The sequence below is a fragment of the Homarus americanus genome, unplaced genomic scaffold, assembly GCF_018991925.1.
Source record: "Homarus americanus isolate GMGI-L3 unplaced genomic scaffold, GMGI_Hamer_2.0 scaffold52512, whole genome shotgun sequence".
Classification (NCBI taxonomy): domain Eukaryota; kingdom Metazoa; phylum Arthropoda; class Malacostraca; order Decapoda; family Nephropidae; genus Homarus; species Homarus americanus.
Window position 1 is genome coordinate 16,944,486 of NW_024735442.1, and position 12,948 is coordinate 16,957,433.

The 12,948-nt window shown below is 42.3% G+C and overlaps 1 protein-coding gene across 4 annotated transcripts in view; it reads right to left on the bottom strand.

Annotated features, from left to right (window-relative positions):
• LOC121871085 (adenylate cyclase type 1-like) overlaps nucleotides 1-12,948 on the bottom strand; it is a 111,447-nt gene that overhangs the window by 62,240 nt on the left and 36,259 nt on the right. For all 4 annotated transcript variants that reach the window (XM_042373215.1, XM_042373216.1, XM_042373217.1 and 1 more), the window contains exons 3-5: nucleotides 9,036-9,154; nucleotides 3,763-3,874; nucleotides 3,355-3,482 (exon numbers count right to left, since the gene is read on the bottom strand). In XM_042373215.1, coding sequence (XP_042229149.1) covers nucleotides 3,355-3,482; nucleotides 3,763-3,874; nucleotides 9,036-9,154 — 359 coding nt within the window. The remainder of the gene's footprint in view (nucleotides 1-3,354; nucleotides 3,483-3,762; nucleotides 3,875-9,035; nucleotides 9,155-12,948) is intronic.

A 12,948-nucleotide genomic window follows, 5' to 3' on the forward strand; every position in this document is an offset into this window, starting at 1 on the left:
GCAGCTAAAGGCATAATTATGGTAGCATTGTTGAGGTATCTTTACCTTCCCTCTTTCCAGGGTTTCTTGCTTCCGCCAAAAAGATGAGATCTGTGTGCGAGTAAAGGTGCCACCACCCAGTTACATACTTCTACAGTTCAACAAATACAAAATATAAACACACTTAAGTCTCAACAATGATAAATTAATAACATGCTGTATTTTGACATTGAGGATCCTGAAAATACTGAGGTAGACCATGCAGCATTTTAATAATGAAATTTGTACTTTAAAATTTGGGGAAGCACTAGAACATTTCTTTACATGTATACACTACCATTACTTAAAAATACAATAATCTTTATACATTCATGCATAAATAAAATTTAACGCCGTCAATGGATGGAGGCAACTTTTTGCTGATGCTGTCGCCATCAATGTTTTGGGCAGGTGACACTACAGGTGATGCAGTCAACTTTTCACCCGAACAGAGCGTCAAGCGTCAATTTGTTCATCAACTTCTAATTTTCTTTATTTTTCCAAGTTCGTTTTCAATTATCTTGTTATAAAGACGACCGACAAGGCCATGAGGGAGTTGTTCATCAAATACAACACCCCCATCCCCTCTAGTGCTGCCATGGAGCGCATGTTCTTCATGGGCAAGGATGTCTTGAGGCCCAAGCGCAGCAGAATGAGCGACAAGCATTATGAGATGCTAGTATTCTTGCGGGGGAACAAATGAATAATTAAAATTATATAATATAAATCATAATAAATGAATAAAATTTAATGAAATTTTTTTTATTTTGCATATGCTACTCCCATACACAGGAGAATACGCGTTTCGGGGCTGCATTTGTACGTCACTGAAAACGCGTTGACGCTGATGCTAACGGTGTCAATTTTTTAAATCGTTTACGCCGACGGCATCCAATTTCGCGGCCGTTTACGCTGACGCTGGTGGCGCCACTTTTTTTCGTTGACGAGTACAACAATCAATGTACCTGTATATATATATATATTTTCCAACAAGCTTATCATAATAACATGCGTCTGATATTCTTTTTGTTGACGAGATACAATTAAATTTTGTAATATCATATAGTACAATAATAACAATAAACTTCTCACATCTTGCATATAGCTACTGAATTACTACATTCTACTCAAGTAAAACTGAATTGGGCACTACACAATGTTTTTCCACAGCCATATCCATTACAGTATTTTGATTGTTATACTGTACTGTACTGTGTTGCATTGTATTGTACTGTACTGTATGTTTTGGGAGAAACTGTATTTTTAATACTGAATGTTGTTCAATATATAGTGGCTGAAGACACACATATTGCAGAAAGAACCAAAGAACCAATATAACTCAAGACTTGCAACCAGTCATTATTTAACTAACATTCTCCCATTCAGACCATATTATGAGCTCAACATATATGCCATTTACTTATTGTATCAGTTGAATAAAATATCTCCTCAAATATTCAGGCCAAAATTTCTTTACCCAACAGTGATCCCAAGCAAACAAGACTGCTTCCTTCTCTAACCTTAAAATTAAACATTACCTAAGTCCTCCACCCTCTGCACCATTACCCATAATCTGTGAGATGGCAATCCTCAAGAAAAGTTGTTGATTTTTTCAGCCCAGGGCATAAATGAAGCTAATGGCCAAATCACTGAATGTAATAAGTCACACCCCACCAACCACGTCTATTTATAGACGTCTATTTATATCATTAACTAGAGTTGACTTTAAAAATACTGTACTGTACTTGTATGAACAGCTCTTCCATTTGGTTTTCCCCAAATCCTCAGCTATTAATCTTCACAAAACTAAGATAGATCACCACCAGATTTACCACAAATCCTGTACACATTCTTTTCCAAGGCATGTTTATCCTCTCCTTACTCACATACCAAGTCTACATCATTTATAAAAATACAGTACACTGTAATTAGTTAATTGTGTTTCTACCATACTTTACATAATAATAATTGATAACATATTCAGTCAATTTGACCAAGGACAGCAAACAAAGCCATGAGAGGCTTGTTTCCAGTAGTCCTTATGCCAGCAGCATCTGGTGTTCTTAGGGCCAAGCGATCACTCATCCAGGGTCCGACTAATTACCCAAATGTACCCAAATGTAGCCGCAATGAAGTCAAATAATGGTCCCACAAGAATAAATCGGACTGCCAATCACTTCTCGACTGGTATTTGGTGTCACGAAGTCACAAAAAATTGGTAAACTTAATTTAATCTGAGTTAATAGATCGAGTGCATGTACCTAACCTAACACAACTCAGATTAAATTAAGTTTACCAATTTTTTGTGACTTTATGACACCAAATAATAATCGAGAAGTGATTCACAGCCCGATTTACGCTTGTTGGACCATCGTTTGACTTCATTGCGCCTACATTTGGGTAATTACTCGCTCCCTCGGTACATGCACGCGATCTATTAACTCAGATTAAATTACGTTTTCCAATTTTTTTTTACTTTGTGACACAAAATACCAGTCGAGAAGTGATTGGCAGTCCGATTTATTCATGTAGGACCATTATTTGACTTCATTGCGGCTACATTTAGATACATTTGGATAATTAGTCGGACCGCTCATCCATTACTAACCAGAACCAACGTTGCATAACTTCACTGGGTAAATATTCGTTCATTGGCTGTCCTCAGGTTTTGGTACAAGAAGAGGTTTTGGGCTGATTTTGGGTGTGTTTTACTCAAATCTTATCTTCATTTCCTGTGTAAATTAGCAGGTTTTGCAAAAAATGAGCTTAACCTAACCTAGGTTAGACTATACTCCAAGTGATGAGTATAGCCTCAGATAAACATGTCGGGAACAGAAATATACGCTTAGAAATTTGTGAGATAAAGTGCTCCATTAATTTTTATTTGCACAATATATATTATGAAGTCGTATGTTTCATTTTTTCTAGAAATTGTGTCTGTAATATTGAAAAATAGAAACCTGTGGACAGCCAATAGACGAATATTATTAACCTATACTGTAACTTGATACAACTATGCATTTTGAAAACTGTTATTAATGATAGTGTACTGTATGAATTATACCAGCAAGCATATTTGTATTATTTAACCTTGTCCAAAAGTCTCTTAGTCTCTTATAACATACATTCTAACAAATTTTCATTCCTGGAGCTATAAATAAAATATATCAGGCGAAAACATTACATTCTTGTAGGGTATAAAATGTCTTAAACCATAATGATGTGAACTAACAAACAATGAAAATATGCAAATAACAAACACTGAAAAGTAAACAAAGTGTGTACACAGGTGAACATAGAGGAATAAACAACAAAAGAGCAACAGCTGTAACTTACGCTATGGCATCTATCATGTCTAGTCCCATCTCAACAGCACATCTGGCATGGTCACTCCGGGCTTCTGGTAGGCCGGACACACAGTAATAACAGTCGCCAAGGATTTTGATACGCAAACAATGGTTATCCTGTTAACATAAGTAAAGTTGTCATTTTACCTGTTACCTGTATCCCGTGGTGACAGTCATATTACTGTATCTATATCATCCAACATTATATGATACAACAACTGTAAGATACTGTAACTTAAACAATGCTCTAAAATACAGTACAAAGCATCACAAATTTCATAAAAAAATATGCATCATTAACATAAATATAGTGACACAAGCACACCACTTGGATGTCAACTACATGTGATATCACACTGTGTGCACAATACATGTGTGTGTGTGTGTGATCACTTACATCAGCCAGCTGGTCAAAGCGGCCAAACAGTTCGTTGAGGAGGCGGATGAGTTCCTGGGCAGTGCACTGTGAGGCCAGCACTGTGAACCCCACGATGTCTGCGAACACCATGCTGGAAGACATGTACAGTGCTTTAGTCGGTAGCCACACAAAATATCAAATGCATTGTGTGTGTGTGTGTGTGTGTGTGTGTTTTCCTGTAATTATATAATAGTTTTATTTACAATTACTGTACAATAATTAATGCAACCGACCGTCGAACCAGTTAACGAGCCATTCCGAGGAGAAACGAGTTCACCCCAAATGACTTGAATAACCCTGCTTTTTGTAGAAACTCTGAGTGATAATTTTCTGTTGCAACATGTTAGAGACCCGACATATTACAGAGGGGAGCAAACACCCAAGCCACTAGACCTCATCATAACAAACAGGAAGGGTATGGTGGCCAAACTGGAACACCTTGCCCCAATTGGCACCAGTCACTATATAGTGTTGTCATTCAGATTTAACTGTTACCTAGTTCAAGATAAGGCCAGGCCAAGGTGCAAATATTACAAGGGAAATTACAACGGGATGAGAGAAGAGATGAGGGGTATCCACTGGCCTGACTCATTAAGGCACAAGAACGCAGACACTACGCTGAATATCATAACTAGTAAAGTGACCCATTTGATCGATAAATATATACCCAAGACCAAACCCAGTGCCTCTAGGAATACGAGGGGATCCCTACACATGAACCATGCGGCGGTCGACAAAGTTGGGAAAAACCCAGAAATTCAAGACGTGGGTTGGGTCAAACGATGAGCAGGACAGGAGGATGGATGTATGCAAGAGCCAGAAACCAAGCAAAGATAGAGTGTAGAAAGGCTGAAAAGGAGTTCCAGAGGCTGGTTGCAAGCGAGGACAAGTCAAACCCAAAGGCGTTTTACCGCTATGCAAAGTCAAAATTAAAAACGCGAGTAAGAGTATCAGGCCCGAGGCTTGAAGATGGTACTTATGCAGATTCTGACCAGGATAAAGCTGAGGCATTGAACAGCTTCTTTTCCCTTGTGTTTACAAGAGAGGATGCGATTAACCTTCCTGCATTTGAGGACAGACGGTTTTACACAGCACTGACCCACATTGTGTTCACAGAAGAGGTCACTAGAAATAAACTGTCAAAGCTAAAGGTCTATAAGAGTCCCGGCCCTGACATGGAGCATCCCAGGGTGCTAAGAGAGTTGTGCAACAAGCTTGCAGAGCCCCTGAAGATCCTGTTTTGTAAATGCCTGGATGAACAAATGGTCCCCAGTGAATGGAAAATGGCTTATGTGAGTCCTATCTTTAAGAAGGGCGATCGTCACTCCACGAACAACTATAGACCAGTGAGCCTGACCAGCATAATATGTAAAGTACTTGAGAGTATTATCAGAGATGCCGCGATGGAACATCTACTACGAAACAACCTTGTAAAGGATTGCCAACACGGTTTTATGCTGGGGCGTTCCTGCTTAGCACAATTGCTCAAGGTATTGGATATTTGGACCCATATTCTGGAACAGGTTGGTAATATCGACAATATATACCTAGATTTTGCTAAGGCCTTCGACAGTGTACCCCACGAAAGGCTGAAAATCAAACTGAAAGGGTACGGAATTCGGGGAAATGTCCTAGCGTGGATAGAAGACTTTCTACATGACCGCAAGCAGTGTGTGGTGATTAATGGCAAGAAATCATCATCCATACCTGTCACAAGCGGGGTACCACAGGGCAGTGTATTGGGCCCGCTGTTGTTTGTTTGTTTCATAAATGACATGCCTGACGTTGTACACACCTCCATACAAATGTTTGCGGATGACGCCGAGTTATTTCGGGAAATCAAGAACCAAGCGGACTGTGAAGAGCTGCAGAAGAATGGTCGAAGAAATAGTTGCTGAGATTCAATGTCACGAAGTGTAAGAGGATGCACCTGGGACGTGCCAACGGTAAAGAGGCGTATCATAATTATGTCCCAACGGGATGAAGAAACTGCACTATTTGAGACTGAATGCGAGAAGGACCTGGGTGTGTATGTTGAAAATGACCTGAAGTTCTCGGGCCATTGCGAGAAGAAAGGTAAATCAGGCAAATAAATTATTGGGTCTTATAAGAAGGTCGCTCAGATATCTAGACGGTCCGTCCCTCGTAACGATCTTCAAGAGTGAAGTGCTTCCCCATCTGGAGTACTGGTCCCCGAGATATGCTAGGGACTGTCAGTTAGTTGAAAATGTTCAAAGGAGGGCCACCATGGTGCCTGCACTTCGGCACCTCAACTACCCTGAGAGATTGGAGCGCCTGAACTTGCCTAGCTTATACTACAGACGGGCAAGGGGCGACCTAATTGAGGTGTATAAGCATCTCAAAGGGCACTACTCAGTCGAGTGTCCTTCCTTGGAGCTGGACGGACGCTCGCCCCACAAGGGGTCACAGCTCAAGATTGAAGAAGCCGCAAGTCCAGAAAACTGTGAGGGCAAACTTTTTCGGAGTGAGGGTTGTAAACTCTTGGAACAATCTACCAGAAAGTGTTGTGACGGCACCGAGTGTGAGCTCTTTCAAGAGAAGACTTGACCAACACTGGAGCAGGTTCAGGTACATTCAGGAGCCGGTACATGTCCAGTACTTGCCAACAGTGCGTAACAGAGACGTGACCGATCGCCCAAGCGGCTAACGAGCCGATCAGTGGTGAAGAGGATAAAAGTAAAAGAGGCAAAAAGTAAGGACCGCCCATAATAAAGAAATGATGCCATGAGCTTCTTATTTACAACTATAATTTAAGGAGGAACACTACATACTTTCCTAGGATAAGAAATAAATAAAACTAGACTAAACTGTAAAATTTTCCTCAACAATATCAATGAACGAAAAAACACTGACCCATGGAAGATAGCTGTACGATGTATAGCCTAACCAATCACGGAATTCAGATCAAAGAAGTCTGAGACAACTTTTTTTGTATACTTCACTGATCTCCTGTTGGACTCTAATCAGTAAGAAATTGTCTGATGGGATTTAATGGGTGTAGCATACAAGATGTCTGTGGCGGGTGAACGATCTGGCAGGCAGCCCACACCCATGATGCTGGCTGGCCTCGAGGTCTTCCAATCTGCCTAGTGATGGTCGCTAATGGCTGTGCCTGTTAATGGCTCGTGTCACATGCCCAATAAAAACACCAGCTTGAGAATCATCCCTAAATATAACTCAGCAACCTTCAAAGGCTAATAAATAAAAGTTGGGAGGGATAAAGAGCCAACATGAAGGTGATCTATGAAACCCCTTGGCAAACAAGAGGCTGCAGCTACCACCACTCCCCCACCTGCCTGGCTCAGGCACTTTCCATTTACCATACTGAAATTACCAGTTAAATAATAATTTATATTATTAGGGTAAATCAACTAAATTACTGCCGACACAAGAAATTATCAAAATCTATATCAAAGGGCAAGGATGAAATATATGCATATTCCGCCACTCAACTGTGCATTCATGGCGGGAAAGTTTAGTGTCTAATAGTTATGAGGATGGTGGTGGTGTAAACTATTAGGTCATACCAGACCATGATGGTTACAGTAACCTGCATGACTGCATGGTAACTGGTGAGAGAAACTGTTTATTCTTGATTCCGGTCACCTGGCGATGAAGTAAGATCAGCTTCAACTACAACAAGAGCAGCAGCTACAACCAAAATAACAGCTACATCTAAAGGATCAATTACTACAGAATCAGCTATTGCTACAGGTTCAGCTAAAACTACAGAATCAGCTACAATACAAATAGCTTCAGCTATAGAATCAACAACGACTAGAGTATTGCTAAAACTACAGGGCTAGGTACAGGGTCAACTATAACTACAGGGTCAACTATAACTACAGGGTCAACTATAACTACAGGGTCAGCTACAGGGTCAGCTACAACTACAGGGTCAGCTACAACTACAGGGTCAGCTACAACTACAGGGTCAGGTACAACTACAGGGTCAGCTACAACTACAGGGCCAGGTACTACTTAAATATCAGCTACAGCCAGGATCATCGCCCACAGCTCTGAATCTTCAGCAACACACAACTGTGTTTACCCAGACTTGCGGGATATACAGTATGCCGGTCTCGCTTGTGTTTACATTCAATTTATCGAAACATGTTCACCGATACCTGACGGCCGTGGTTAAACTCAACTTCACTTTCAAGGGAAAGCAAATCTGCCAGTAGTATTTACTTTTCAAGTTAATTTATATACATAATATGCTTGGGACGAACTCTGGAAATAACAGGAGTTTGTAAATACTAAAATGGTGTCGATATATAGTCTATGCTGGGTGCTTCGACACGTCACTATCAGCTTCACATATAAAGACATCACTGTATTTCACTACAGCTACTGTCATTATTCTTTTATCTCGGTCATTTTCCCTGCCAACTATTGTCAACTCCTGAGTCACTCCTCAGCAAGCTTGCAGTGTAGTAATAAGAAAAAATCTTGGCCACTATACCACCATTTTCACTCGTTCAAATTCACCTCTTGGCTCAAGTAGCACTCGACCAAGCCGTTCTTGGTTGAAGTATCACTCAACTAACTCCCCTTCTCTGCTAAGGAGTATGTGACGAGGCTTCCTCTTGGCGAGAGATTTGACTTCATTCTTGCTTCAAGTAATGTGTGACGAACTCCTCCATGAAGATGTTCAATATCGACTTCACGCTATATTGGTCCACCTAACATGCTAGTGATCTTTTCTGCTTAATTAAACAACATATAACTCCATTCTACATCAGTGACATTGTACCTCACTCGATGACCACCAGATTTTCTATTCTTATATTTGTTGCGAATTTCATCCACAACAACAACCAACCATTACAGTGAGCATAAACGAGGAGTGTATCTAGAGGTACAGTACAGAACCAAACGTGGGTGGTCACTCCTCTCTGGGGTAAACGCTCTCTTTTTAGCACAATAGTCTACCTTTACATTTATGAGAATAAATAAAAATGTATCCATATGAGTCCAAAACGAAAAGTAATGATAGTGGAATTTTCTCGCTAAATCCATGTCTCCTCCCAACTCCTATTTTTACATGTTAAAAAAATGCCCAATGGATACTTAACTACCATAGGATTCAAACAGTCCTCACTTATCTCATCTTTCTTTCGTGGTCAACCTCTTCAGCTCCAGATTCGTAATTGACGGTTCGTTGCTTGCTGTTCTTTTTTTTTCTTCATGTAAACAGGCCATACTCTGGGATAACTCGTGTAACTCACCTGACGTTTTCGTGTCGTTGGATGTAGATCTTGTGAAACTGTCCCTCCACCGGTTTGATGATGTCCGCCTTCATTTCCATGGCCACATGTTGGGGTAGCACCGACAACAGAAGCCGCTCCTGCAGACACAAAAACAAGAAGGAGTTACTGTGTGTATATATAAACGAACTTCTCCGTTGTGAACATATGACTTCTGAGCTGAGTCCTGACACAACCCCATCCATCGTTAGTTCTGAGCAGTTCCAACAAACACATTATCTTGTACATGAGAAAAAACGCTATTACTCGAACTAGTGATAAAGCCCGTCCCGCAACACACGAGTTATTATTCTGAGCCGCCATGAGCCACCCCCGTAACATAAAATACAAAGTTGGTCCATAAACAGTGTCTTAAGTTCTCTTGCGCCTCAAACTGGAAAAGAGAAAACTTCAAGTATACAGTATATGAACAGCAAGAACTACGTAGTAAATTTTGTTTTATTTTAGTGATGCAAATAAATAAACTATTGGTATCAGAAGAGTCCGCATCAAAGATTCTTATATTCGGATCCGGGCACAAGCCTTTGAAACAGAGGCTTAACTGACGGCTCTTCGATTTTTTAGGCAGTGTCTGTCAGTCACCAGCTTAACACACAACTCACTGCGTGTATTTCAAATAAACTGCCACTATATATATATTTTTTCTAAATCTCCCTCTGCTCTTAATCTTTAACGTACTCTGCGTATGAGGATTTGTACAACTTTTTTAACAATTTATAAGTATGAAACACTATGTAAATACTGTATGCAGTTAATACCTTAAAGAATTATTTTTCTTCCTAATACGGTGGTAACGTTCCCGTTTGAAAATATGCGAACAATATATTTTGATTAATGTTTATATAACTATTATAATACACAGTACAGGGTAATTAAACCCTAGCTTTTGGAGGCGGTAGTAGAGGAGACAGCATCAATACTCGCAGCTTCCGCCCAGTGTTCCATCAAAGCGGTGTAGACGCCACTGTATCATCCGTAGCGCCAGGGCTGAACACAATACTCGGGACATCATCCTCTGGGCTACACAATACTCGGGACATCATCCTCTGGGCTACACAATACTCGGGACATCATCCTCTGGGCTACACAATACTCGGGACATCATCCTCTGGGCTACACAATACCTTACTGCCGCTGCCACATTCCCATCATAAAAAGGAAGCGAATTCTACGAAATCTTGAAGGGTGGTCATGTTGACACGCCACCCACAGGTACTAATGAAACAAAAAGCGACAGGTAGAAAGAACTGAACGCTGCTGTGTGTGTCAACGGAACGAGAACTCACCCACCAGCCATCGCCCCATTCCTTGGTTCTCTCTACTCCCATATTGACCCCCACCCTACACTTCTCCCCCTTTTTCTTAACCGACTTCCTAACCCATTGCCCCTTAACTGACCCTGTCCCATCTCTTCAACCCACCCCATAACCCATCCTACCATCTAACCTCAACACCCCATAACCCATCCTACCGTTTCCTAACCCCACCCCATAACCCATCGTGCCCCATCTCGTCACCCCACCCCATAACCCATCGTGCCCCATCTCGTCACCCTACCCCATAACCCATCCTGCCCCTTTTCCTCACCCATCGTGTCTTACCATCCTACACCCCCTCCCCCCTTGCAGCGGATGGAGGCCAGCGGAGCAGAAACACTGAGAAGGACAGAGAACCTAGGAAGGATCTGCTGCTGAGCCCCCCATATCCCTGGGATCCCCCCCCACCCTCCCTCACCACGACGATTTCCATCATAAAAGTCTCCCCAACTGGTCCGCCATGTTTTCCCTATCAAGAACACTTTGTTAAATAGATGTGGAGTATTTGGTGTAGAGGTAGAAGGAGTGGGGTGGTGGAGAAGGAGTGGGGTGGTGGAGAAGGAGAGGTGTGGTGGAGAAGGAGAGGTGTGTAAGAGGAGGAGGAAGGGGGGAAGAGGAGGAAGGGGGGAAGAGGAGAGGTATTTTCATCAGTAACCAAAGTTAGCAAGATAATTTATTGAGTAAAAGTGTCAGAATGGGAGCAACAGCTTTTAACCTCACTAAATATAACCTTATTTGACCTAACCTAACCAAAATGAACTGACCTGACCTAACCAAATATGAACCTGGCCTTTTATATTATACAGTATGAAGGTATCTGGCCCTTGGCTCTAAACCTTTATCCATAACCAAGGTGACTCCAATCCCCTCTCCACTCCCTTCCCTCACACCACTCATCCCTCTCCACTCCCTACCCCCACCAGTCTCCACATTATTCCCTCCCTCCCCCCTACCCTATGTTCTCTCTCTCTCTCCTCCCCTACCATCTTCATCACTCATCCTCTCCACTCCCCTACCCCACCAGTCTCCACATTATTCCTCCTCCCCCCCTACCCTATGTTCTCTCTCTCCTCCGCTTCCTTTAGGTATGGGTGGTCATCTCTCTCTCTCTCTCTCTCTCTCTCTCTCTCTCTCTCTCTCTCTCTCTCTCTCTCTCTCTCTCTCTCTCCCAACATTATTCGGTCCTTTTCATCCGTGTCCGTCCGTCCGTCCGTCCGTCTGTCCACCTTAATACGTATCACTGACCAGAAGCCTTGCAGAGGCGAATGACCTTTGACCTATTCTTCGAGGTCAACCCAGGCCAGTTGACCTATAACACTTCCGCAGACTCCCATAAAAGGACAGACACTGCAAATTTGTACCCGGTATTGTAGGTCATCTCGGGTCATGGGGTCAGGGGCTACTAATGATGACTGGCCTTAACCCGAGGACACCACCCCCGGCTCCTGGGGCCCATCCACTCCAGTTCTCCACATCAATTGACCACCATGAGGACATGCCAGTGGACTACGAATCTACGCCAAGAAGGATGTCCCCTACCAACCTCTCGACGTCCCCCTTGAAGCCGACACTACCGACGTACACGCCATCACAATCACACTAAAAGGTATGTCCCTCAATGTTGTCAATGCCTAAGGCTATGGCCTGGCACTTGACATTATTAGGGACCTGCCACGCTTTGCCATAAACAGATAAATTGTATCGGGAAATTTCCCCCCACACACTCATCATTCTGTCACTTTATGTAACTTGCTGACAAAACTTATGACTCTTCAGGCTTTTACGCCCTTAATGCATGAGTCATAAAGGCAAGCATGAACTCCGCATGCTTCCCAGATGGGCGCTGTAAACGCTTCTGCGCTTCACCTTGCACAGGATGTAAGGGGGTGCCCAATAAACTACCCCCCTCCGGGGCAATAAAAAAATCTTAACTGCCTTAAATGTCCACCTGAGCCAGCTGGGCGTAACTGGTGTCTAGTGACCTGGATTATTTTCACACGGACAAATGGAACAAAAGCTAATAATAATAATAATAATAATAATAATAATAATAATAATAATAATAATAATAATAATAATAATAATAATAATAATAATATTGGTGAGTTGAAGGTGTGTAAATGAAGTGAGGTGGGGGATAGGGGGTGGGAAGTGAGGCGAGAGAGAGGGGGAGGAGAGGAAGTGAGGCGAGCAACACCCTCACCTGTCAAAGCCTTTATCGGTAATTCTTATATCACTATGATGGCTTCCCCCTCCTGATAATTCCAGCAGGGGAGGCAAGCCAGTGTCAGTAGGCAGGTGGAGACTGAGAGCTTAGTGGCACATGGGGAGGGGGAAGGGGGGTGAAGGGAAGGGGAAGGAAGGGGAAGGATCGAGAGGAGAAGGGAGAAGAGAGTAAGAAAAACCAATATATAGAGAGACAACCTAAGGACAAGTCAGGTCGTTCACAGGTAAATGTAAACAAACAAGTTACCTGGGACTTTATCTAGGCCAGGTGTGAGAGTTTCCCGGTGGTGGTGGGAACGACATCGGCTTTCAAGTGTCAACAGTTCTTCCAC